A 23,880-nucleotide genomic window follows, 5' to 3' on the forward strand; every position below is an offset into this window, starting at 1 on the left:
ATTTTTTCTAACGGAAACCCTGGTGCAGATGCTGTTATTTTGCATCTCTTTTTTTGCATTACTCTTCAGTTCCAGCACCTCAGCAAAGTCTGATAACGGATGAACGGTGGTATTTTCACTATTTGCAGTAATCATATTGAAATGTCTAGAAAATATTAGCAGAATATATACAATGAAATGAAATAGACTAGATGCATTGCCAAGGAAGACATTAGATGTGACCAGATGCAGACCAGACCAAAACCCTCAGGAGTGAGAAATTTTTGGTGTGATTGCTATTGTGTTGTAGCCCTGGAATTTCAGTTTTTCTTTTTTGTTTGAACTTTGCATCTTCCACTTTATTTTCCACTTTTCATTTTACACAAGTAAATGTAGTGTACTTTGAAGTAAATGTACCGTAACTTACTTTCTGCAAAGATAACGAAACAAAAAAAAACTTTTCAGGATAGAAGCAAAATTGCGGCATTTCTGATTGTTGCCTAATACTTGACAGACAGTTGTACAGTCAACTATTCTGTCTATGATTACTATAAATCAAACCATTTTTATAATGAAATATTCATTCTTGTGAAAATCATTCAAACTATGGAATGAATGAATGAATGAATGGTCTTTATTGTCATTGATATAGTACAGGTACCAAACAACGAAATTTGGGAGGGGGGGCTCCCCTGGTGCTAGGAAAGAAAGAAAAAAAACTAAAAAAACAAGAAGGGAAAGGAGCTGGTTTACATAAATAAAGGCTATGTACACTATCCACTATACTATACTGTACAGATAAAACACTGTGCTGTACTCTATGCTATGCTATACCTATTCTAACATTTCCTATTTCTCTGCAACCTTATGTACCCTAGGGTTGTCATATTGCACATAGTGTTATTGCACATTCATTTAAAGTGTCGCAGTTTGCAGGCTTGAAATGTACACATTTGTGCCTCAGCACTACACCTGATTTTTCAATCCAGCAGCTGCCATCAATCCGTCCAGACTGTCCAGGGCCCAGAACCTAGGTCTTTGCTGTGTTCAGGGCCTGGATGGCCCTGGGGTAGAAGCTGAGCTTCAGTCTGTTTGTCCTGTACCGCCTGTTCGAGGGCAGCCGAGCAAAGTGTTCGTACCCAGGGTGAGATGGGTCTCTGGAGATCTTGGAGGCCTTCCTGAGGCAGCGTGTGTTGTACAGCTCTTCCAGAGAGGGGAGGGGGGCGCCGGTGATCTTCTGGGCCGTTCTCACGACTCTCTGTAGCGCATTCCTCTCTGCGGCTGTGCAGCTGGAGAACCAGTTGCAGATGCAGTAGGTGAGGATGCTCTCCACTGCGCAGCTGTAGAAGGCCACCAGTATCTCCTGTCTGGTGTGGTCCTTCCTGAGGACTCTCAGGAAGAAGAGCCGCTGTTGTGCCTTCTTGATGATGGCTGCTGTGTTGTTCTTCCAGGACAGGTCATCCTGTATGTGCACCCCCAGGAATCGGAGGATTGAGACTCTCTCCACGCTCCCTCCGTCGATGAGCAGGGGCTGGACCTCAGATTTTTTTCCTCCTGAAGTCCACGATGATTTCCTGGGTCTTTGACTGGTTCAGCAGCAGGTTGTTAACCTTGCACAGCTTGCTCAGCTGCTCTACCTCATCCCTGTACGCCGCCTCGTCCCCCCCCCGAGATGCAGCCCACCACGGTGGTGTCGTCTGCAAACTTTACGATGGAGTTGCTGGGGTGGACGGGGGTGAAGTCGTAGGTGTAGAGGTTGTAGAGGATGGGGCTTAGCACGCAGCCCTGGGGGGACCCAGTGCTGAGTCTGAGGGCTGTGGAGGTGTGGGAGCCCACCCGCACTCTCTGGGGGCGGTCGGACAGGAAGTCCTTGATCCATGCACATATAGAGTGTGATAGTCCCAGGTCTAGTAGTTTGGTCACTAGCCTGGCTGGAAGGATGGTGTTGAAGGCAGAGCTGAAGTCCACAAAGAGCAGTCTCGCATAGCTGTTTGAGAGCTGGAGAGAGTGGTGTTTGTGTTGTGGTTACCTCCGTTCGCCCCTCGTCGAACCGGGCGTAGAAGGAGTTCAGCTTTTCCGCCGGCAGGGGGTCGTCCTCTGCGGCTGTGAGCCTGTTGGCTCTGAAGTTTGTCATGTGCTGAACCCCCTGCCACACCCGCCTGGAGTCGTTGCTCAGGAAGCATTCCTCAATCTTCTCTCTGTGGTCTGCCTTGGCCTCCCGGATTCCGCGCTTTAGGTTAGCCCTGGTGGTGCTGTACAGCAGTGTGCCCTTCCCTGCGAAGGCGTTGTCCCTCTCATTGATCAGTTTTTGGACCTTCCCAGTCATCCATGGCTTCGTGTTGGGGTAGACCCGGACCCGTTTGTCCACGGTGACTGAGTTGGTGCAGTTCACTATGTGGTTCAGAACCGACGACGTGAACTGTTCCAGGTCCTCATGCTCATATTCCTGCCATGAGGTGTCATTCAGGCAGATCTGCAGTGGAGCGGACCCTGCTGGCCAGGTTCTGACAGTCTTAGTGGTGATGGGAGCACTTTTCCTCATGGTAGTGTAGGCTGGGATCAGGAGGATTGACACATGGTCAGACATGCCTAGATGAGCTAGCGGTCTAGCCTTGTAAGCAAGCTTGATGTTGGTGTATACCTTATCCAGTGTTTTTTCTCCTCTTGTTGCACATTTAACATGCTGATAGAACTTCGGTAGTACTACCTTCAGGTCAGCATGATTAAAGTCTCCGGCGATTATATGGACTGCAATGCTCCCTGTTGTTAGTGTTTTGTAAGTCAGAATGTTATGAATGACTGTGTATGCTTTCTGGGTGAACATTGTTGGCAGTGTATGGTTGAACAAGCTTCTTTTGAGATATGAATGAAGTGATTGGCCAACATGCATGTTAGTAATGCAGACTGTATGAAGAGTTGTGACTCTGTGACTTCAGTATTGAACACTGTGACTTAGCGACCGTAAACAACTGTAATACTTTTAATAATTGACCAATTTACATTATTATTGTCATGTTATATATGGCCATAATGTCATACACATTTTGAACAATGTTGATATCATAAGATTCTATTTGTTTTTCTTATTTTCCCTCTATTCAAGATACATCTCTAACTCTGGAGACACCAGTGGGACCCAAACCCAGTAAAAAGCCCCGATTGGACAAAGAGGAGATAATCCGTAAGCTAGAGGTAGGATCTCGTCCACAACACTGAATGAATAAACTTCTAACCTCATATAGCCTTATAGGCACATAACTTCAGTCAATACACTTTTCACAGACTCTGTGTGCGTGTATCAGGGTTTCCGTTAACCGGTAATTCCCGGACTTTGTCCGGTAAAAGTTGTTGAAGTCCGACAAATTGAAAACTCGTCGGACATAAATGTCCGGTGAAAATAATTCCCTCTAAGCACAATTTGAATACAATTCGCTAAAGTTCACATTCTGATTCCTTCTATTTTAAAAAAGACGAATATATAGGCTATGTATTTATTTTATTATGATATGATTTGACACCGGCATGATGATGACTCCTAATGTGTAGGCTGCCTATGCGAAACAGCGGTTGTTTCCGGTGTGCGCTATAACTCGTGCACAATCGAGTCGAGGCAGAGAGGAGGATAGCGATGTTTCTCTCTGTGATAGTGTGATTATGCAAGCCTTTTCTGAAAGGGATGAGAACCCGATTGTTTCAGCTTCTCCCAGGGAGAAAGTGGTAGAGTTACCATCCTCCCCGAGTCCTACCATACCATCCGCTGACAGCCTATCTCTGCCTGTAACCGGCGAGCGATTGCGTGTCGCTCAAGTAGCTGATCAGTCATTAAACAAATGTTTTTTACATGCAGCTAGTGAGGAATCTGAAATAGGGGGCAACGTAGTTTATTTCCTTAACGATGGGATATTAATGCGTAAATGGTCTCCTCCTTATGCAAATGGTTGTGAGTGGAATACTGTAAAACAAGTGGTTGTGCCTGTGGGTTATAGACAACAGGTGTTATCTGTAGCACATGAGAGCCAGTGGTCAGGACATTTAGGTATAACTAAAACTTAACAGCTGATATTGAAACATTTCTTTTGGCCCGGACTGAAGGCGGATGTTGCCAAGCACTGCCGCTGTTGCCATACTTGTCAGATGGCGGGTAAGCCTAATCAATCCATTCCACCCGCACCATTGCATCCCATTCCTGCTATAGGGGAGCCATTTGAACGTGTAATAATTGATTGTGTTGGACCTTTGCCTAGGACTAAAAGTGGAAGTCAGTATTTGCTTACTATTATGTGCGCTGCTACTCGTTTTCCCGAAGCTGTTCCGTTGCGTAACATATCAGCCAGCTCAGTGGTGAAAGCTTTAACAACGTTTTTTTCCACATTCGGTCTTCCTCTTGTTATACAATCTGACCAGGGCACTAACTTTCAGTCTAAGCTTTTCAAACAAGCCCTAAGAACGTTAGGGGTACGATGTCACGCCAGAAGCCTACATGCTTGCACTGTTCAATAAAATGTTATACATCTAGACATTGTGGTATTTCTTTATATACGTATCCCAGCCTGCCTATTGTTTCTCAATAAACAGTTATGTTCTCCTCATTGACATACTCCCGAGTCCGATTAAGTATGATTTGACAGGCAGCTAAACGAAATGCCTTCCCAACCAGCGAGACCTGGTTATAGAAATGACGTTGTTTTATTGATAAAAAAAAGGGTAAAACTGGAAAGAGAAAATAGAAAACTCACATTAATCCCAAACAATTTAACAAACTTCAGTTAACGTAATGTGGAGTCTGTTCATTGATCGATGCTGTCTGTTCAGTTCCCAGTGAGGCGCCCGTTCAGCGCTGGACATAATGGCATAGCGCGCATGCGAATCATGTTATATTATTATATATTATATAGCTCGCATCTAATCGTATCGGATGAGAAATAGACATTAAATGGCATATATAGGCCGCTACACAACAGTAATCACCGCGACAAACAGCTATATTATATATATTTTTTTTATTTATTTTTTATTTTTTTATTTTAATATGATGACCGGAATATATCACGTTTGTCCGATAAATCGAAATCTTCCCGGACACGATGTCCGGCGGCAATTTTTTCTAACGGAAACCCTGGCGTGTATGTGTGCAAGGATGTACATAAAGAGTCCTTAGAAATCTGTATGTGACAACAAGGGAATAACTGTAATTTAGCTGCAAGCTTTGAGTATTTGATCTTTGGATGAGTATCTTCAGTTACCTTGTATTCATTTGCTTAATCTTTCAGACGCTCGAGAAGAAAGAGGAGGAAGTGAGTTCAGATGAAGAGGAAGGGGAAAAGAAAAAGCCAGAGGAGGAGGAGCAGGAGGGAGAGGAAGAGTATGATGAGGAGTTTGAAGAGGTATGCATCCTTTTCTATCTATCTCAGAAAAGTATTTGAAATAATACAAATAAAAGATTAACAGGATCTTAGCCTCATGGCAAGGTCACAGGATCAAACCCCTGTCTGAGAATGGTCAAGGGAGACGATCTATAACAATTCATGTGAGAGGCCACGTCCCCCTAAAATCCTTCTTTCACTGACTCTGATGGTTCATAGGGTGGATGTCCCCTTTGACAGGAATTAGTTTTTACAGTCGCATTGAATGTGTCCTGAAATGTAATGTGTCCCTGCAGGAGACAGACTACATCATGTCGTACTTTGACAATGGAGAGGAGTTCGGAGGGGATAGTGACGACAACATAGATGAGGCCATTTACTGATGCATACCCTACTTGATCTCAAATCAACTTCCTACCCCCTATGCACTTGTCTAAACCTGGGAGGATTGGATTATCAGAGGGCACAATGGAGCTGATAACCATACTGCTCACATCTATCCAATCTTCTCAGACCTACACAAGTGCGTTGTGAGATTGATATGCAACACTCCAGAGCTGAATGTAATAGTTTGATAGTAAGATTGATCTCTTACAGGGCATGGCATGTTATGCTTTTTAAATGGCGGTGTGTGGTGGTTTTATCTAAGCATGTCATTACTCAGAACCTAAAGTAGGTCTCCTATACCAGCCATTCCCCGTTTTAGTTTTAGTATTTTTCTAGTTTTCTTTTTACTCACTTTGTATAAACATTACTGTACATAGCGTTATACCCTATTCCTAACGTCAACTTTTTGTAATCAAGGACAGGCCCCTATCTGGGCCTACCTGCCAGAACCCAAGCTGTGGTTTACGTTTTGATATAATTGTTTTAAGTATGTTACTACAGAGACAACAAGAGAGATGTTGAGATAAATATTACCTCATTACCTCTGGTTAGGACCCGCCCCTCCTATGTTTGTATTGACTTCCTCTCACACTATTTTTCCTGCACTCCAGTTGTCTAATGAGACAGATCAGCCTAGGATGTTACTACAATACTGTTCTAAGCAAAATGATCAATCGTTTGTTGATTTTGTAAATAATGTCTATATTTCTCTATTCATTGTCATTTTTGTTTTGTTTCGGTTGTTACATATGTTGTTGTTTTGTTTGAATTGTGTTAATATCTTTTTTTGTTCTGGTGTCAGGTTATACCTGCAAAGAAAATATACTTTAGACTACTTTTGCACTTGCACCAACTTGCCTTCTTGTCTTATCTACAATAGTTAGGGGGGGGGGTCAGAATATGCCTGCATGACTTTCATGCTAGCATATTCTGACCCCCCCCCCCCCCCCCCCCCTCAAAATGCTCCCTGTTATAACTACAAGCATGTACTTTCAGGGGTACCACCCAGTGACCTAAAGATGTCACCACAAACAATATGACGTGTCTCAGACTTTGCAAACAATAGTTAGGGGGGGGGGGGGTCAGAATATGCCAGCATGAAAGGCAGGCTGCCATATTCTGACCCCCTCCCTCAAAATGCTCCCTGTTCCAACTACAAACATATGCTTTCTAGCAGTGGTGTAGGTGACTGAAGTGGGTAGTCTATATTATAAAAGCAAACATTCTGAAATTGTTCGGTTTTTACATCAGTGGTGGATAAGAAGTGCAGTGAGCAAAACATGTAGGTTAACCACAATACATGTGAGGGGGGATAACTAATATAATACATAAACGTATTACTTGTAAACTATTATGTATTCTAAGTGCTCTCGTAGTGTATTATCGTATTTGCTGAGTGGTAGAAACTGATGGTAGAAACACTCATCTTGTCGAAAGAACAGCGCAGATCACCGGCCAATCAGATAGCGCCTTATAATCAGCTAATGAATATTACGAGTTACCAATCGAGACGGCAAAACAGGGAAATGTTTGTCTCAAAAATACATACGTAAATCCAAGCAGAGCAAAACACGGTTCACAAAACACGGTTCACAGATGGAGAGATATTTGCGGGTCGATAGCAAAACACGCTTGCGTGGATCTGTTCACGCACGCGTGAATTCTTTTTACGACACACGACTCAAGAGATGTGTGCGGATGGATAGCAAAACACGGTTGCGTATTATACTTTCGTACGTGTGTATTTATGATATAAATCTATCTCCATAGTGATGTGTCCTTCCGTGTCGACGCTTCGTAGCGTGTGTCGAGTAACCGAGGCAGATTTTTGTGGTGCGCGTATCGAGGCACGTGTTGATGACGTATGGTAAGAGCGAAGCTTCGCCTGCCGGCCGTACCACGTGACCGATTCGGGAAATTTGTATAAACTTGCCGTTGTTTTTCTATGTACCCCAGCTTCATCTGTGTCCTGTGAAAGGATATTTTCAAAAGCAGGTGAAATCGTCTAAAAAAAAAGAAACCGCCTGAAGCCCAGCACTGTGGAGAAGTTGAATGAATAAATGAATAAAATGTTGTTGTTCCTAGTAGTAACACAAGCACATTTATTCAATTCAAAGCTTCACACACCAAAGCCACGGTGTCATTATCACTCTGCCTGCTATACATTTATTGTCCACTTGATGGCGCAGTAGAGCAAATAAAGCAACACGAAGCTTCGGCCCATGTGTGACGCAATTGGATGGAAAGCTTCAACAGTTCATGAAGCTTCATCTCGCCATCACTAGTGATGTGTCCTTCCGTGTCGACGCTTCGTAGCGTGTGTCGAGTAACCGAGGCAGATATTTGTGATGCGCGTATCGAGGCATGTGTTGATGACGTATATGGTAAGAGGCATGTGTTGATGACGTATATGGTAAGAGGCGAAGTGTCCACGTGACCGATTCGGGAAGTGGCTCGGATTTGGCGCGAGACTCGAAACAGAAAAGGGACAGGTAAACGCAGGTGAAATCATCTAAAAAAGAAAATAAACCGCCTGAAGCCCAGCACTGTGGAGAAGTTGTTATTTTTAAATAAAAATGAATAAAATGTTGTTGTTCCTAGTAACACAAGCACATTTATGTGGTGGCCTGGGAAAACCCTTCACATGGTGGCATTTTGACATTTTCATTTTTTTATATTTCCATAAATTAGAAGTTCTCAGCTATTCATAACTGGTTGAATGACTGAGATAGCCCTTTATTTTAAAAAGTTATGAGCATTTTAATGTATCATGTCAAAAAAAGTGAAAGGTGAGAAATGCTGCCCCCGACCCCTTTCTCCTCCGGGTCGGGGGAGGAGCCTATGCAGATCGGCCGGTCTCGTTTGTCTGCTTGTGATGCGGTGTTAGGCCAGGTTTTTCTCAAAGTATGGTCCGTCAGTGCCCCCTAGTGGTCCGCAACGGCCGTGAGTAAATTGTGATCATTTTACAGAAGGCTAATAATCTATTAACGAGTCTACAGGCAAGATCATGGATCGGTGGCTTATAGGCTACACAACGCCGGATTTGACTGAAACAGCGATGATCTGATATCTTTTGCACGTCACGGCTACACGACTCCGCCGAATTCGTGAGCTGAGACTGTGACAGACACAACTGTGTTATACCAACAGGTCATTGAATAGTTTAATAATATTCTACATGTTGATCTGTGGTGAATCTCAGTAAGTGGCCATCTTTAAGGGCGCGGGTTAAGCGTTGACCATGTAACCGCAGGGTCCCCGGTTCGATTCCGTCCGGGGACATATCCTGCATGTCATCCCTCCTCTCTCTCTCACCCATCCTTCCTGTCTAATTCTCTACTGTATCTGTCCAAAAAAAGAATCTTTGAGAGAAGCCCTTTTGGCAAAAAAATAAGGCAAGACAGACACCGGCGACTGCAGCTGCATCTAGCTCAGGAACTCTCTGAAACAGACAACATGCCTGCACCCCCCAGTACCTAACTGACCTCCTCTCCCAACATACCCCTTCCCGGAACCTGCGGTCCTCAGACATGGGCCTGCTGTCCACCCTCCGCACCAACCTACAGAACTTTGGGGACAAAGCCTTCAGCGTGGCTGCACATATCCTCTGGAACTCTCTCCCCATAGTGATCCGAAATGCCCCCCCCCCTACCCTGGACACCCTCAAATCAGCCCTCAAAACCCATCTGTTCACCAAGGCCTTTGGCCCCTAGTCACTGTTTCTGTTTTGTTTGTTTGTTTTCTGTTTTGTCTGTCTGACCATTTCCTAGAATTGTCCTTGCGTTTTATGAAAGGCACTTTATAAATCCAAGTTATTATTATTATTATAAACAGACCTAAAGCAGTCAACATTGTGAAGTACAAAACATTACAGTACAATACCGTAATGTGTCTATACAGTGCTGATTGGATGCAATTACAGTATTGGAATGCATAGGACTTAAGGCCAATGCACACGGCGTGCGATTTTGTCGCACGACAACATTAGATTCTCAATTCTTTGAATTATTTCAATTAGTGTGAATGGAGAATCGAATGTTGTCCTGCGACAATATCGCATCGCACGCCGTGTGCATTGTCTCATTCAAAACAAATCGAATTCGGCGGTGCGACAAAATCGGGGCCGTGTGCATTGGCCTTTAGATAGGCATAGGACTCTTTGAGTTTCTCTCTGGCACCCTATAGAGCTGCTTCATTCGTCGGTGGCTTCGCCGTAGGACAAGGTTGTGTTGATGAACTCACCCGGTCAATATTTGGGAATATACCTTGGTCTTCAGTGATTTGAGTCTGTATTTGCTTTAGTGTTATTGCATTGTTTGCTCTAACCATATTGCCTATTTCACTTTACACTGCCTACGATGCGGTTATTACAATGCTTCTATTAAGGTCAATCAGAGAATCTGTTTGAGCACGCAACCTTCTCCTGTTCTGTGACCAAAGACACAATTTACTACAATTGGGGCGGCTGTGGCGCATGAGGTAGAGTCGCCGCCTAATGATCACAAGGTTGGCAGATCAGCGGTTCGAGCCCCAGCTGGCCACATGTCGAAGTGTCCTTGGGCAAGACACTGAACCCCTAAATTGCTCCCAGTGAGCGGGCCAGCGCCTTGCATGGCAGCTTGCCGCCATTGGTATGTGAATGTGTGTGTGAATGAGAGGCCGTTGTAAAGCGCTTTGGAGCAGCAAAAAAGGCGCTATATATAAGTGCAGTCCATTTACCATTTACCATTTACCAATAAACAGATGAATCTGCTGTGGAGCGTCAGGATGGCTGTTACAATACAAAGGGTTGGTAAGGGAATTTGGCTACGTACTGTTCACAGTAAAGCTTATCTTAATAATGTTAAGAATCTGATCCTAGTAATTTAATTAACACTATGTGTGAAGGACTGTTGACGATGTGTTGCAAGGATCAGTGCAAGAATGGTGACGATAAAATGAATCAAATGACGCTTTAATAACTCTGTAAACTTAGACAATTATTACACTAGGCAAAGACATCATAGAGACATTTTGCATTCTAACCCTAAATTATAGAAAGAGAGAGAGATTTGTTGTATCACAGTAATTTGGTTATATCTCTGGTGTTTCTTTTGCGTTCCTGAATCTGTAAAACACTTCCCACTCCTGGAGTAGAGATATGGCCTCTCTCCTGTGTGTATTCTTTGATGTCTCTTTAGGTTGCTCATTGTAGGAAAATATTTTTCACACTGAAGGCAAGAGTAAGTCTTCTCTCCTGTATGAGTCTGTGGGTGTGATTCAAGGTGAGATTTAAAGTGAGTTGAACAAATGAAACTCTCACTGCAATCTAAACAGGGACGGGGCTTGCAGGTGTGACTTCTCAAGTCCTCTGGCTCATAGAAGCTACTGAAGCAGACCATGCAGTGGTGATTCTTCTATCTGGAGCTCCTCCTCCATCTGTGTTGTTTATGGCTTCCTGATGCAGTGGAGCTGGGCTCCATGTCTGAGTCTGGGTTGGAGCTCTCTCCTGTAATTCATGTTTTCATTTGTTAGTAAATAGATACAAACTGATCAGTAAATAAACAATAACCTCTCTAGGACAACCTAAAGAGAATAATGTGTGTGTTGGCCAACATAAAGATACATAAAAACCCTTCAGACATACCAAAGCTGCTCATCATTTGAAGATAAAGTCCATCGTCCTTTCCTTCTTTCCAAAGAGTTCAATGACACGGTCGTATAGCCCACCGTTGCGTTTCAGTTCCAACAAAAGCTCCTTCTCGATCGCCATGGAGGCGAGTCCTGACAGTCGCGCCTGCTCAGTGTTACTTCTTGAATACATTTGAATGCGTTTCAGGGCTGAAAATGTCTCGCCAGAGGCAGCAGACACTGGGATGGTCACCACTAGACATGCCAATGTGTGAAGCTGACGCATGCTCCCGCAGAGATCCGTCCGCTGAAGGAAAGCGAGGAGGTCAGCAGGGCTTTTCCCTTCAAAATCAGCCATGGCATACATGACAGTCAGCTCTGTCTTAAGCCGGGGCATATCGAAGAGAGTTCCGTGGCTCTGCGTTAGGCTGGAGAAGGGCGGATCCGGGAATTTCTTACGGTATGTCTTAAACCGCTGAGGGTCGAGGAGGGAGAGAAACATTACTTTCTTGTGGTCTTTAAACCGGTTCCGTATCTGGTCATGGATGTTGTCCAAAATGTCACAGTGGAGTTTCTGGTACCTTACGCAACTGTCCCCTAGTGTTTGGCCTCTCTGTGTGCTAGGCGCACCTGTTTCGCTCACAGTAGATTCATAAATCTCACCAAATCGCCTTCTCTCCCTCTCAATGGTGTTACAAAACTCGTCTATCCTCGCAGGCCAGAATTGTACATCGAGTGTTTTGTTCTGCAGCTTTCTAAAAAGCACATCCGACCGCTCAAGAACCGTGTGAAAAGTGGAAAGCAAAAAACAGAACTGAAAGTCATCCATGTGTGCGTTGTATCCGTCAGCACAGCGCACAGAATCCTCGTCGAACTCATCATGGCGTTCTAATATGTGCTCAAATAGCTCCTTCAGGGCAGCTCTCTTCTCAAAGACCGTGCTGACCAATCTAGAACCATCTTGCCACCTTGTTGGTGCCTCACGAGGAAGATCCCGCCGACAGATATCGTCGAGCAGCTGCGTGGGCTTAGGGGATCTGGAGAAAAACGCAGCTAGGCCGTTAAGACGCGCAAAGAAGATCCTACATTCTCTAAGCTTCGATGCCCCTTGAGCTAGTACTGCATTAAGTTGGTGTGCGTAACAATGTAGAGATAAAGCCCAAGGAGCTCTCACCTTCACTTTAGCCTGCACCTGGACATTTAGTCCAGACTGCATGACGGCATCGCCATCGAAGCACTGTGCCACAACTTTATCCAGGCATTCGTGTTCCTCCAGGAGTCGGATAATGAGAGCAGCGAGGTCATCAGCCCGCTTGGCACTCGTAACGTCGTCGAATCTGACAAACCTCTCCTTGACACCGGTGTCTGTCACGTAACGGAGCACCAGCGCCAGCTGGTCGTCTCTAGTTCCGTCCACCATAACTGCGACAAAAGGTGCTCTATTGACCTCCCTTTTAATCTCTTCTCCCATCACTTCAACTATCGCACTAACCAGGTCGTTTTGCATTTTGTAAGTGTCAGTAAACGCTTTGTTCCAGGAAAGGTGGTAATGCAAGTCTTTGTCGTGTTCGGCCAGAAAGGAAATGAGCTCGGCGTAGTTACCCCTGTTTGTGGACTCCTTGCTTTCGTCGTCTCCCCTGAACGAGATCGCTTGTTTACCAAGAAAAATTACACAATCGATCAGTCTTTTCAGTATTTCGTTATTTCTCATGACCTTTTCGTTGTGGAGCTCCTTTTCCCTCCGCCTCTTCTCACTGATTGGCAGATCCACTCGGGTGTCTCTGAACGTTTTTGATAGCACCGTTGCTTGCAGGTGTCCTGCCGTGCTTTGGTGTCTCGTTGCTGCCTTGCATAGGCAACTCAGGTTTACAAACCCAGTGGTTTTCCAAACACCACAGCTGTCGGTTGCAAATAACAGGCATTCCCAGCAGTACAATTTGCAGTGTTCCTTCGACCCTGTAAGCCAGGTGTGCCTTTCGTAGTTGGCCGACTGAAAGTGCCGAACAAATCCTTTCCCTTTTTGGGACAGGGCTGCTAGCTGCGGGGTTGGTCGACCCTTCCTTACAATTTCCAGCTTTCCTTGAAAGGTCCTTTTCGAAAAAGGCTTTTTCAGTAAATCCGCCACCAAATCCATTTCTTCTCCTCCTTCAGCCATTGTGCCTAAAAAACAAAACAACAAGAGTAAAAATCTAAACAAAAAATCAAAAGCACTACATATAAAAATGTAAACGTCACGGAGGAAAGTTTAAATAAATCTTAGATGAGGCTATGTTACGTGATAGTTAGTTTTACTTCGGTAAGATAACTGGCCCTCCGATATGCCCAACATGGCAAACTCGAAATCTGATCAAAATTGTCCCCATTTGAGGGGAATTACAAAAAAATCTGAAGGCCTCAGGGTAGATTTTTCACCTGGAGACAGCACAGGTGGAAGATCTGATTGGATAAAAACTGGCAACACTGGAGAAACAAGCAGCACTGGAAGCAGCTGAACTGAGGGAGAGAATAGCAGTGAAATTACGTTAATAGACTGACAGGAACAAAACGTTATAATATAATCATAATAATAATAATAATAATACATTACTTTTCTAGACACTCAAAGACGCTTTACAAACTGAAAAGATCGAGTAGTAAAATAAAAAGAAACCAAAAAAATAAATAAAAGAAAGTATAGGGGTCTAATTAATATTTAGATTACTAAATCTAAATCTAAGTGTCTTTGTAGGACAATCTACTCTGTATACTGCAAGTATATCTAAATTTCGGGCGGAGAAGCGCCGAAAACAAGCAACGCCAGCGTCCTCTCTCGACCCGCATTTTTTGAAAAGTGAATATATATATATATATATATATATAAGTGAAAATATACATATAGCATTAATGAAAAATATATAATATAATAAATATAAAATAATATAAATATAATTGTCTGATTCTGACAATCTCTAGGCCAGCAGAGAAGGCCTTGCTGGCTTCTGATTAACTTACCATTCAACTCACTATTGTTCTCCTTTATTTCCTCTCCTCCTTCTTCTTCTATGACCTCTTCTTTCACCATCATATTTTTCTCTTCCTCTAACTCCACCATCAAATCTTCTTCCTCTTCTTTCACCATCATAGCTTTCTCCTCCTCTACCTCTTCTTTCATCGTCACATCTTTCTTCACTTCTTCTCCTCCTTCCTCCTCATCCTCTTTCACTAACACATTGAGTTCCAGTGTTTGATTGCAGTTCTCCAGCTGCCTCACTACCACCCTCTCTGGACCCCGCTGTGTGCTTGTCTGGGCTGGAGAACCACAGCTAGAACCCAGGGACTCTGTGGACTTGTGTTCAGACATGGTAGCTGGGCTGTGAGGTGGATCTGTGTAGAGTAAACAAAGGTAGAGGCACAATTACAAACAGTGGAGGGTAAATTGATATGCATTACTTTGAATTGACCTTTCGCGAAAATCCCTGCCACCTTATGGTGCTTTTCCACTATCGGCTCGGCTCGGGTCGGCTCGCTTCGGCACGCTTCGGCACGCTTTTGAACAGTTCTGGTTTTCCACTATACACAACAGACCAGGAACGAGTAGGAGGAGTAGGAGATAGTAGGCGGAGTTACGCGTCATAAAAGCGCGCCATGGTGGTGACGTATATTTTCACGAGACACAACACAGCCACAACAACATCAACATGGAGGAACTTGAAGCTATCGTATACTTTTTCCTCGGCATGTGGTATATTATTAACCGTGATTTTTTTGGAGAGAAAGAGAAAGAGAGAGAGGAAGCTATGTACACATAATAAAGTCATGTTTTTTGAACCCTTAAAACCACTGCCTTCACTTGTCTGCTTTATGAACTGTAGTATCATTGTGTGCCGTGTTATTCACGGACAAACACGGTGCCCGGAGGCACCCTTTGCGGGTTAATAACTGTGATTTACCGTGGGTTAGGATAACAATTCAAACGTGTCCGGATAGGGGAGAGGACAAGGAATCTGAAACCATTTGAATGGTGTCGATACGACACTGTTATCACGGTCGACACAGCGCGGAGCGAATTCCCTGGTAAAACGTTTCTCTCCCCCCGCTGTCAACGGGAGTTTCAACCAGCTGGCGCGGTGCTGCAGGCAGCAGCGGGTGAACTCCCGGTTCATTGAGTTTACGGTTAAAAGCAGTGAGGCGATATGCAGGACTACGCCGTATACCCACTAGGAAAGGCCAAGGATTTCCATATACCCACTTAAAAATGTGTGAGGATACGTAACGGCGTTTTGTGACAGAACTTTCACTTTCATTCATAAAATTCACCCCGTCTGTGTTACGAAGCGCTTGACTTTTGGACCATTGGGACTGACTATAGCGTCATATACCATCAACAGGGGGAGATGCGACATGAAATATGTAAAAATGCTGCACTATCATGAACAGATCAGCCTTATAACATGTAATTTATATATACTGTATATATAACGTTAGACAGGGAGCGCATTTTTATGGCGTTCCGAAATGAACAATATGAGGCTGGGAGGGAAAAATCACAGTATACCCACTAGAACAAACAAGACTACACCGGTTAAAAGCATATCTTCTCGGGGTGTCAGCGCGGTGGTTAAGGGCTCAAAATGACCGTATACCGATGGTGAAGTTAGCAAAGGAGTATTGTGTTTCTACCCCCTTCATAGCCGGTGTTATTCACGGGCAAAGACGGTGCCCGGAGGCACCCTTTGCGGGTTAATAACTGTGATTTACCGTGGGTTAGGATAACAATTCAAACGTGTCCGGATAGGGTAGAGGACAGGGAATCCAAAACCATTTGAATGGTGTCGATACTACACTCCTATCACGGTCGACACAGCGCGGAGCGAATTCCCTGGTAAAACTATTCTCACCCCCCGCTGTCAACGGTAGTTTCATCCAGCAGCAAGCGGTGCTGCTTAGAGCAGCGGGTGAACTCCCGGTTCATTGAGTTTACGGTTAAAAGCATATCTTCTCGGGGTGTCAGTGCGGTGGTTAAGGGCTCAAAATGACCGTATACCGATGGTGAAGTTAGCAAAGGAGTATTGTTTACCAAAGTATACCACCTTCATAGCCGGTGTTATTCACGGACAAAGACGGTGCATAATAGCGATTTTTGTGTTATGCTTGTTGTAAATAAAAGTTCTATGATGCATTGAAATGACATTAAACTAAGATAATACGATGGTCAGCATCATTTTTCGAATCTTTATTAATAAGCTATTACAGAAACTGTAGTGACATTTTCCAAGAGCGAATGTGGTATTTAAAGATGGCGGTTAGCGAAGAAATCTATGAACATGGGATGACGATTTCCATTGACCAATCAACAGTGTGCAGCGTCACACGTCACACGTCACACGCAACTGGGCCGACCTGACGCGAACCTGACGCATAGGAAGCTATGTACACATAATAAAGTCATGTTTTTTGAACCCTTAAAACCACTGCCTTCACTTGTCTGCTTTATGAACTGTAGTATCATTATCGGGAAACGCCGACAAGACGCGAATCTACCGGCATTTGACTCATGAGTGATTATTCACAGACAAACACGGTGCCGTTTGCGGGTTAATAACTTTGGTTTACCGGGGGTTAGGATAACAATTCAAACGTGTCCGGAAAGAGGAGAAGCCAGGGAATTCAAAAGTTTTTGAATGGAGTCGATCCTCCACTCCTATCACCGTGGACACAGCGCGGAGCGAATTCCCTGTTAAAACCGGCATTTGACTCATGAGTGAACGGCGAAAATGGCTGGACGGCAGCGGGTGAACTCGCGGTTCAGTTTACGGTTAAAAGCATAACTTCTCGGGGTGTCAGCGCGGTGGTTAAGGGCTCAAAATGACCGTAGACAGATGGTGAAGTTAGCAAAGGAGTATTGTGTTTGTACCACCTCCACAGCCGGTGTTATTCACGGACAAACACGGTGCATAATAGCGATTTTTGTGTTGTGCTTGTTGTAAATAAAAGTTATATGATTCATTGAAATGACATTAAACTAAGATAATACGATGGTCAGCATAATTTTCCGAATCTTTATTAATAAGCTATTACAGAAACTGTAGTGACATTTTCCTAGAGTGAATGTGGTATTTCAAGATGGCGGTTAGTGAAGAAATATATGGGATGGGATGACGATTTTCCATTGACCAATCAACGGTGTGCAGCGTCACACGTCACACGCAGCCTGGCAAAGAGACCCGGATATGAAATTGTAGACCCTGGGGTCGATGTGGAGCTAAAGAAGCGAGCTGACCTGGGACCGAACCGACCTGGGACGACTAATGGAAAAGGGGAACGAAGCGGGCTGACCCGGGTCAGCACCGGGTCAGCACCGTAGTGGAAAAGCCCCATATGATTACTACATGAACAGGCCTGATCATGTGCAGCATCTTGCAAATCACATCTGCTTCTGTCCAACCAGCACAGCTTTTGTACGACCACAACTCATTTTTATTCATTTGTATATGAATTGTACTACCTACTGGAAACATGTTACAATCACAGAGGTATGTATCTAAATCAGTGGTGTGCCGTCAGGGCCAGCAAGGCCTTCTCTGCTGGCCTAAACATCATCAGAATATACATTTTATTTTAATATATTTTTTCCACAAATATGTATTAATGATTCCCCATAGTCTATTCTCTTCATTTCATAGCTTTCCTCTTGGTTGCGCTGCTTCCAGTCTCCGATTGAGATTTGGAGGGCTGGCCTTTATGTTAGAGCTTTTATCCAATCAAAATGTGTTGCTAGGGGGCTCCAAAATCTGCCCGCCTGCACGCTAAACGGTGCCGCGGATACGACCTGTAACTTAACGTTGGAACGAGAAAACCTGTGGCGTACCTAGTAAACCTACGTAGATGCGAGCAAAAGCAACAACGGCGCCTGCTGTAAGGCTCAATGATGTCAGCACCCAGCACGTCTTTTGATTGGATACGCACTATTGATACGCACTATTGATACGCACTATTGATATTCACTATTGAGATGCGTAACTATGCCGGTAGATGTGAAACTTTTGAAAGTGCGCAGGGAAACGGAGCTCAACAACGAAAGCTTTCGTTGACTGATCGATAATACTGATCGATTGTGTCCTGTTTTTGGGTAAACAATAACTTTCATTTAGGGGACACGATAAAAGCGCCGAGTCCACAAACAGAGGAAACTACGTTGAGCTTCTTTCTTTTCTGGCTGAAAACAACCCAGATTTACATTACCACCTGTCCACAAACAAAGTGTTTACTGGGACGTCAGGCAAAATATAAAAACGACCTGATTTTTGCTATTGCTAAAGTGATGGGAGAAGAGATCAAAATGGAGATTAAAAAGGCACCCTTTGTCGCTATTATGGTGGACGAGACGACAGACGTGGGTAATGTAGCGATCTTAAAGATGTTAGTTTAACACTCTTCATTGTAAATGCGGATTTATTGATTAAAAATGCTTCGGAAATATTAATATAACTCTGTTGTACTTGTCTGACTATGTTAAGGTGATGCAACGCCCGGTTATACTGTGTTTCTGTCTAGTTTCTAGAGCCATGGCGTCATAACGATGGTATTAAGAGGTAGAATAATTCAGGTAGGAATGTGTCGGACATCACTGAAGGCCTAGGTGTGAAATGCACCGCCCGCCACTGATCTAAATGAATGAAATATATAGGCTATATATTATATATATTATTTGTTTTACTTGTGTACCGTTTTGTTGGGGACTTTTGACAGCCTTCTCGATGCTCCATCTGGTTAGGCACTTGGACAGCAACTCCCGGGTTGGGATACTCAGGTGTAAGCCATCTATTCACAAGATTCTACAAAGATTAAAGCAAAGCAAAACCATGATATCATCTGTATGAAACGTATATGAAGCCTCCAGCACCGAGCACCCACTTTAAATGCAACCCAACCTACGTGAGCTAGCAACACTTTACAACGGATAACATAGGTTTGCTGGTAATGGTAATAACAGTTGTGTTATGTGTGTTTGTGCAACCCGTGTGTAGTTACAACTACCATTATGTGGCTAATGTAAATGCATGACTTGGCTACGGGGCACGTTTTACTTACATGTTTGATTTTCCTAAAATGTGGAGATACCGGCTCTGCTCAAACCGGGACGGTTGGACGTCTGATCACTCCAGAAACAAAAGATAATTCCTACGAACTCGATGTCCACATCTGTAGTAGTAACTATTCACTCGTGAATGAATCAGAGATGCGACACGGTGTCGCCTGTTGATGACATCATCACCTTTCCTTTTCTTTGGAAGGGGGGCAAGTCTCCTCTTGCATTTGTCGACTTTGACATATATGTGACAAGAACAGTGTTGCCACAGTTACTTTGAAAAAGTATTCTGATTACTGATTACTGATTACTCCTTTAAAAAGTAATCTAGTTACTTTACTGATTACTTGATTTAAAAAGTAACTAAGTTAGATTACTAGTTACTTTTTTAGTTACTATTGGCAGCTGCCTAGGCACCCGACCCCCCCCCCCCCCCCCCCGCAACATAAAAATGAAAACTGGTTTTGCCAAAACTCACTTTATTTTAACAGTAACTTAAATTACATAATTAAACTTTAAACAATAACTTAAAACAACAAAATAAAGAGTCTTTCTTTGCCTCACCCAACATAAATACTTGTTTTTAAACAATAAAATAAATATAATCTTTATTTAACACAGTAACTAGCAAGGAGTGGTTTCACAAAACCTAAAACCTACCCTGACCATTCAGATATGATCCTAATATAATCCTAATCCTAAACTGGGTGAGTCTGAGTTTATCAATGAAGAGTGAACTCAGCTGTCAAGACTGGAAGGAGGCCATGAACACGCTATGGAGGCCATGAACACGCTATGGAGGCCATGAACACGCTATGGAGGCCATGAACACACTATGAGTGAAACAGTGGAAAGGGGCGAGTAAACCAGTGGTTGTATCTCATTAACAGAAGCTTCTCAAACCTCTTGTCAGAAAGTCTGTTCCTTCTAGGCGTGAGCACCAAACCTCCCAGACTAAAGAGCCGCTCTACAGGAGCGCTAGATGGGGTTGGAGTGTTATACTTCAAGAAAATGTTCTTAATGTTTGGATACTGATTCAGAATCTGAAGCTCATGCCCTGACCTCAAGTAGTCCATGACTTCCTTTTCTGCCGAGTAGGTCTCCTCTGGCTCCGCCTCAAAAGCAAAAAAGTCCATCTCGCCTTGGTTGGCAGTCGTGGTGGGTACACTGGCAGGGCTCTGTGCTGCAGGAGCAGTTTTGCGACATTCTGCTGTGAGAAGCTCCTTTACTTGCTCCCTCCTACCTTCATCTCTCAGCCATCGGAGTTTGAATTTTGGACAACTAGCAGCTGCGAGAAGGGCATCTTTGTTGTCCAGCACACTGGCAAAACGAGTCTGGATAGCCTGAAAGATATAATTTGATATGTTTATTATTATCTAGTTGTAGCCTATAAGGTCTATTATTTATACCTTTATTTACTAATTATGTATGCAATTAGTTTGTGCAACTGACAACCTACATACTGCAGTATGGTGTGACTCTGCTCCATGTTCATGAATAGTGCAATGAAAATGTATTTATTTATCTTTAAGATGGAACAACATAGCATACCTGCACTATGGCATCTGGAAGGCCTGCAGTCATCTTGGATAGGGTGTCTTTCACAGCAAGGGTCTTCTGCATCAGGACTTCAAGTGTGGGCAGTAAAGTCCCATACGGACAGTCACCTTGTAGGATATCCAGTGCTATAGTTAGAGGCTTCATGACGGTACAGTACTCATGCAGGTACTGGTACTCCTGGTCTTTGAAGCACTTCACTCCCAGCTTGTTGCACAGAGTAGTCAGCTCATTCATGGGGATTTCTGCGATTCTCTTTATGGCTTCGTAAAAGGAATTCCACCTTGTGGATGTCGGTACCAGGAGCTTTCTTTTGTTAACCTCCTCCACCGTTTCTGACGCAACGGTAGATCGGCTTGCTTTCGTCCAGAGAGCTGTGCATTTTGCTGTGCTGCTCCTATACACAGCCTTGCTCTCTGGTTTGGAAGTGATGTACTTCTCCACATCACTTGTAGAAATAAGGTTGAGGGTATGTGAAGCACACCTTTGGTGCGGGGGAAGAATCAGCTGGCCATCACTATCATCCTCAGCTGATAGGATTTCTGACACATCTAAAAAAGTGACATCATCCGTGGCCTCCTCCACCGTCTCATCATCGGACTCTGTGACAGCAGGCTGATAGACTTGAAATGCCTTGACAAAGTTAGATCCATTATCTGTCACTGTTGCTACTACTTTGTTGATTAGTCCATATGAAGAGTGAATGTTTTCGATTTCTGCACCAATAACATCATACGTGTGTCTACCGCGGATTCTCCTACACGCCAATGCAGCCTTGTTGCGGTCTAATGTGGATCTACTAATCCAGTGGAGCGTTACTCCCATATAGCTCCTATTGTTAGCTGTCCAAATGTCCGCTGTAGTTGACACATAGTCGACCTCGTTCAGCGCAGCCTTCAGATGTTTTTCCATCTCTGCATACTCCTTCTCCAAGTACGAAGAAAAAGATGTTCTGTGAGGTAGCTCGGCATTGGTAGTAGTGGGGATCTTGTTAATGATGGCACGGAAAGAGGGCGAGTCAACTGTGTTTATGGGCAGCATTTCCTCTACAACATACCGCCCGACCAATTTATTCAACTCTCCCACACTTACAGGTTGTGATTTTGTAGGCCTACTGAAGTCCAGCTTTTGTTGCTTGAGCGGTGTGGGACCTCCCGCAGAAGTCGAGGCCGCGGTCTCTGGGACTTTCTCCGCGAGCTTGACTGTGCTGTGCAGAGATTCCAAATGTTTCTTTAAATTTGATGTTGTGGTTTTACCACAGGACAATATTTTCTTTCCAGCACAGAGTGTACAACGAACATTTATGTTCTTGTCATCCTTTGCTGACACAAACTCAAAATAATCCCTATATTTCCAGCTATTTAACGCATATCTCTGTTCTCGCTCCATTATACGCTTCTGTTTACACTGTGCAATCAGCGTGGTGATACACGTGAGCGATTCTGCTGCACCTCGTGTTGAAAACGTGATCACTGACGTCACTCCCCAAGACGCGAGAAAAGCAATAAATGTTTGTTTACTATCGAACATTACAAAGAAATACTGCATTTAGCCTAAGTTATGAGGTAGTAACGCAATAGTAACGCACAGTCACTCGAATAAGTAACTTTAATCAGATTACTGATTTGGAAATAGTATCGCGATAGAATACTCGTTACTGGGAAAAGTAATCAGATTAGAGTATCGCGATACTTAGTATCGCGTTACCGGCATCACTGGACAAGAAACACATTCACATCATATGAATTAAGAATGGTTTCCCTGACTTTCATTGACACTTGTTTTGGTCCTCATGTGGCCGAACACCAATAGGTAAACACAACGCCTAGAATCAATACTAGACATCTTCTGCTGTATAAATGTGTCAGAACACACCTGGCGAACCAGAAACACCTGTCAAGGGGGACTTCTGTATGTCTAAACAATGTTGTCATTTCTGAAAGGTGAAACTATTGTGTACACATACAGTATAGGCCTACCATCAAATAAAAGCAGAGAATATCTACAGTGTGGGTTTTCACTGCTAAATAAAGAACACTCAATCTTGAGATGATGAGTCCTCACACTAATTTTACTTCAATGATCCCAGTTGGCAGTAAAATACATCACTGAGGTACAACAATACCCTGCATAATCAGCATCTACAATACCCTGCATAATCAACATCTACAATACCCTGCATAATCAGCATCTACAATACCCTGCATAATCAGCATCTACAATACCCTGCATAATCAACATCTACAATACCCTGCATAATCAACATCTACAATACCCTGCATAATCAACATCTACAATACCCTGCATAATCAACATCTACAATACCCTGCATAATCAGCATCTACAATACCCTGCATAATCAACATCTACAATACCCTGCATAATCAGCATCTACAATACCCTGCATAATCAACATCTACAATACCCTGCATAATCAGCATCTACAATACCCTGCATAATCAACATGGAATGGAATGGAATGGAATGGAATGGACTTTATTTGTCATTGCTACAGTACAGGTACCAAACAACGAAATTTAGGAGGGGAGGCTCCCCTGGTGTTAGGAAAGGAAGAAAAAAAAAAACACATTTTAGAAAAAGCATAGATGCATAAAATCACAAGAAGGTAAGGAGCTGGTTTACATCAATAAAGGCTATGTACACAATCCACTGTACTATACTGCACAGATAGTCAACTAGGGTTGTCATATTGCACAAAGAGTATTTTTTCACATTATTTTAAAGTGTCACAGTTTGCAGGCTTGAAAATGTACATGTTTGTGCCTCAGCACTAGCTGCCATACAATCCGTCCGGACTGTCCTGGGCCCAGAACTTAGGCCTTTTCTGTGTTCAACATCTACAATACCCTGCATAATCAACATCTACAATACCCTGCATAATCAACATATGACACA

The 23,880-nt window shown here is 43.6% G+C and overlaps 1 protein-coding gene and 1 long non-coding RNA gene across 2 annotated transcripts in view; one reads left to right on the top strand and one right to left on the bottom strand.

Moving 5' to 3' along the window:
* The window catches only part of LOC308162487 (RNA ligase 1-like), a gene marked incomplete at its 5' end in the record, with an annotated part of 40,292 nt that extends 34,379 nt beyond the window's left edge, over positions 1-5,913 (top strand). The window contains 3 exons of the mRNA XM_080536637.1: positions 3,103-3,171; positions 5,250-5,363; positions 5,639-5,913. Of these exons, the coding sequence (XP_080392763.1) occupies positions 3,103-3,171; positions 5,250-5,363; positions 5,639-5,725 (270 nt within the window). The 3' untranslated portion in view covers positions 5,726-5,913. The remainder of the gene's footprint in view (positions 1-3,102; positions 3,172-5,249; positions 5,364-5,638) is intronic.
* Positions 5,914-13,365: 7,452 nt separating this feature from the next.
* LOC308162034 lies at positions 13,366-14,416 on the bottom strand. The gene is made up of 3 exons (XR_013937571.1): positions 14,331-14,416; positions 13,752-13,832; positions 13,366-13,499 (listed from the first exon to the last, which is right to left on the bottom strand). It is a non-coding gene; the product is annotated as an uncharacterized lncRNA (long non-coding RNA).
* Between the last annotated feature and the right edge of the window lie 9,464 nt (positions 14,417-23,880).

The sequence above is a fragment of the Nansenia antarctica genome, assembly GCF_963989245.1.
Source record: "Nansenia antarctica genome assembly, chromosome: 7".
NCBI classification, from domain to species: Eukaryota; Metazoa; Chordata; class Actinopteri; order Argentiniformes; family Microstomatidae; genus Nansenia; species Nansenia antarctica.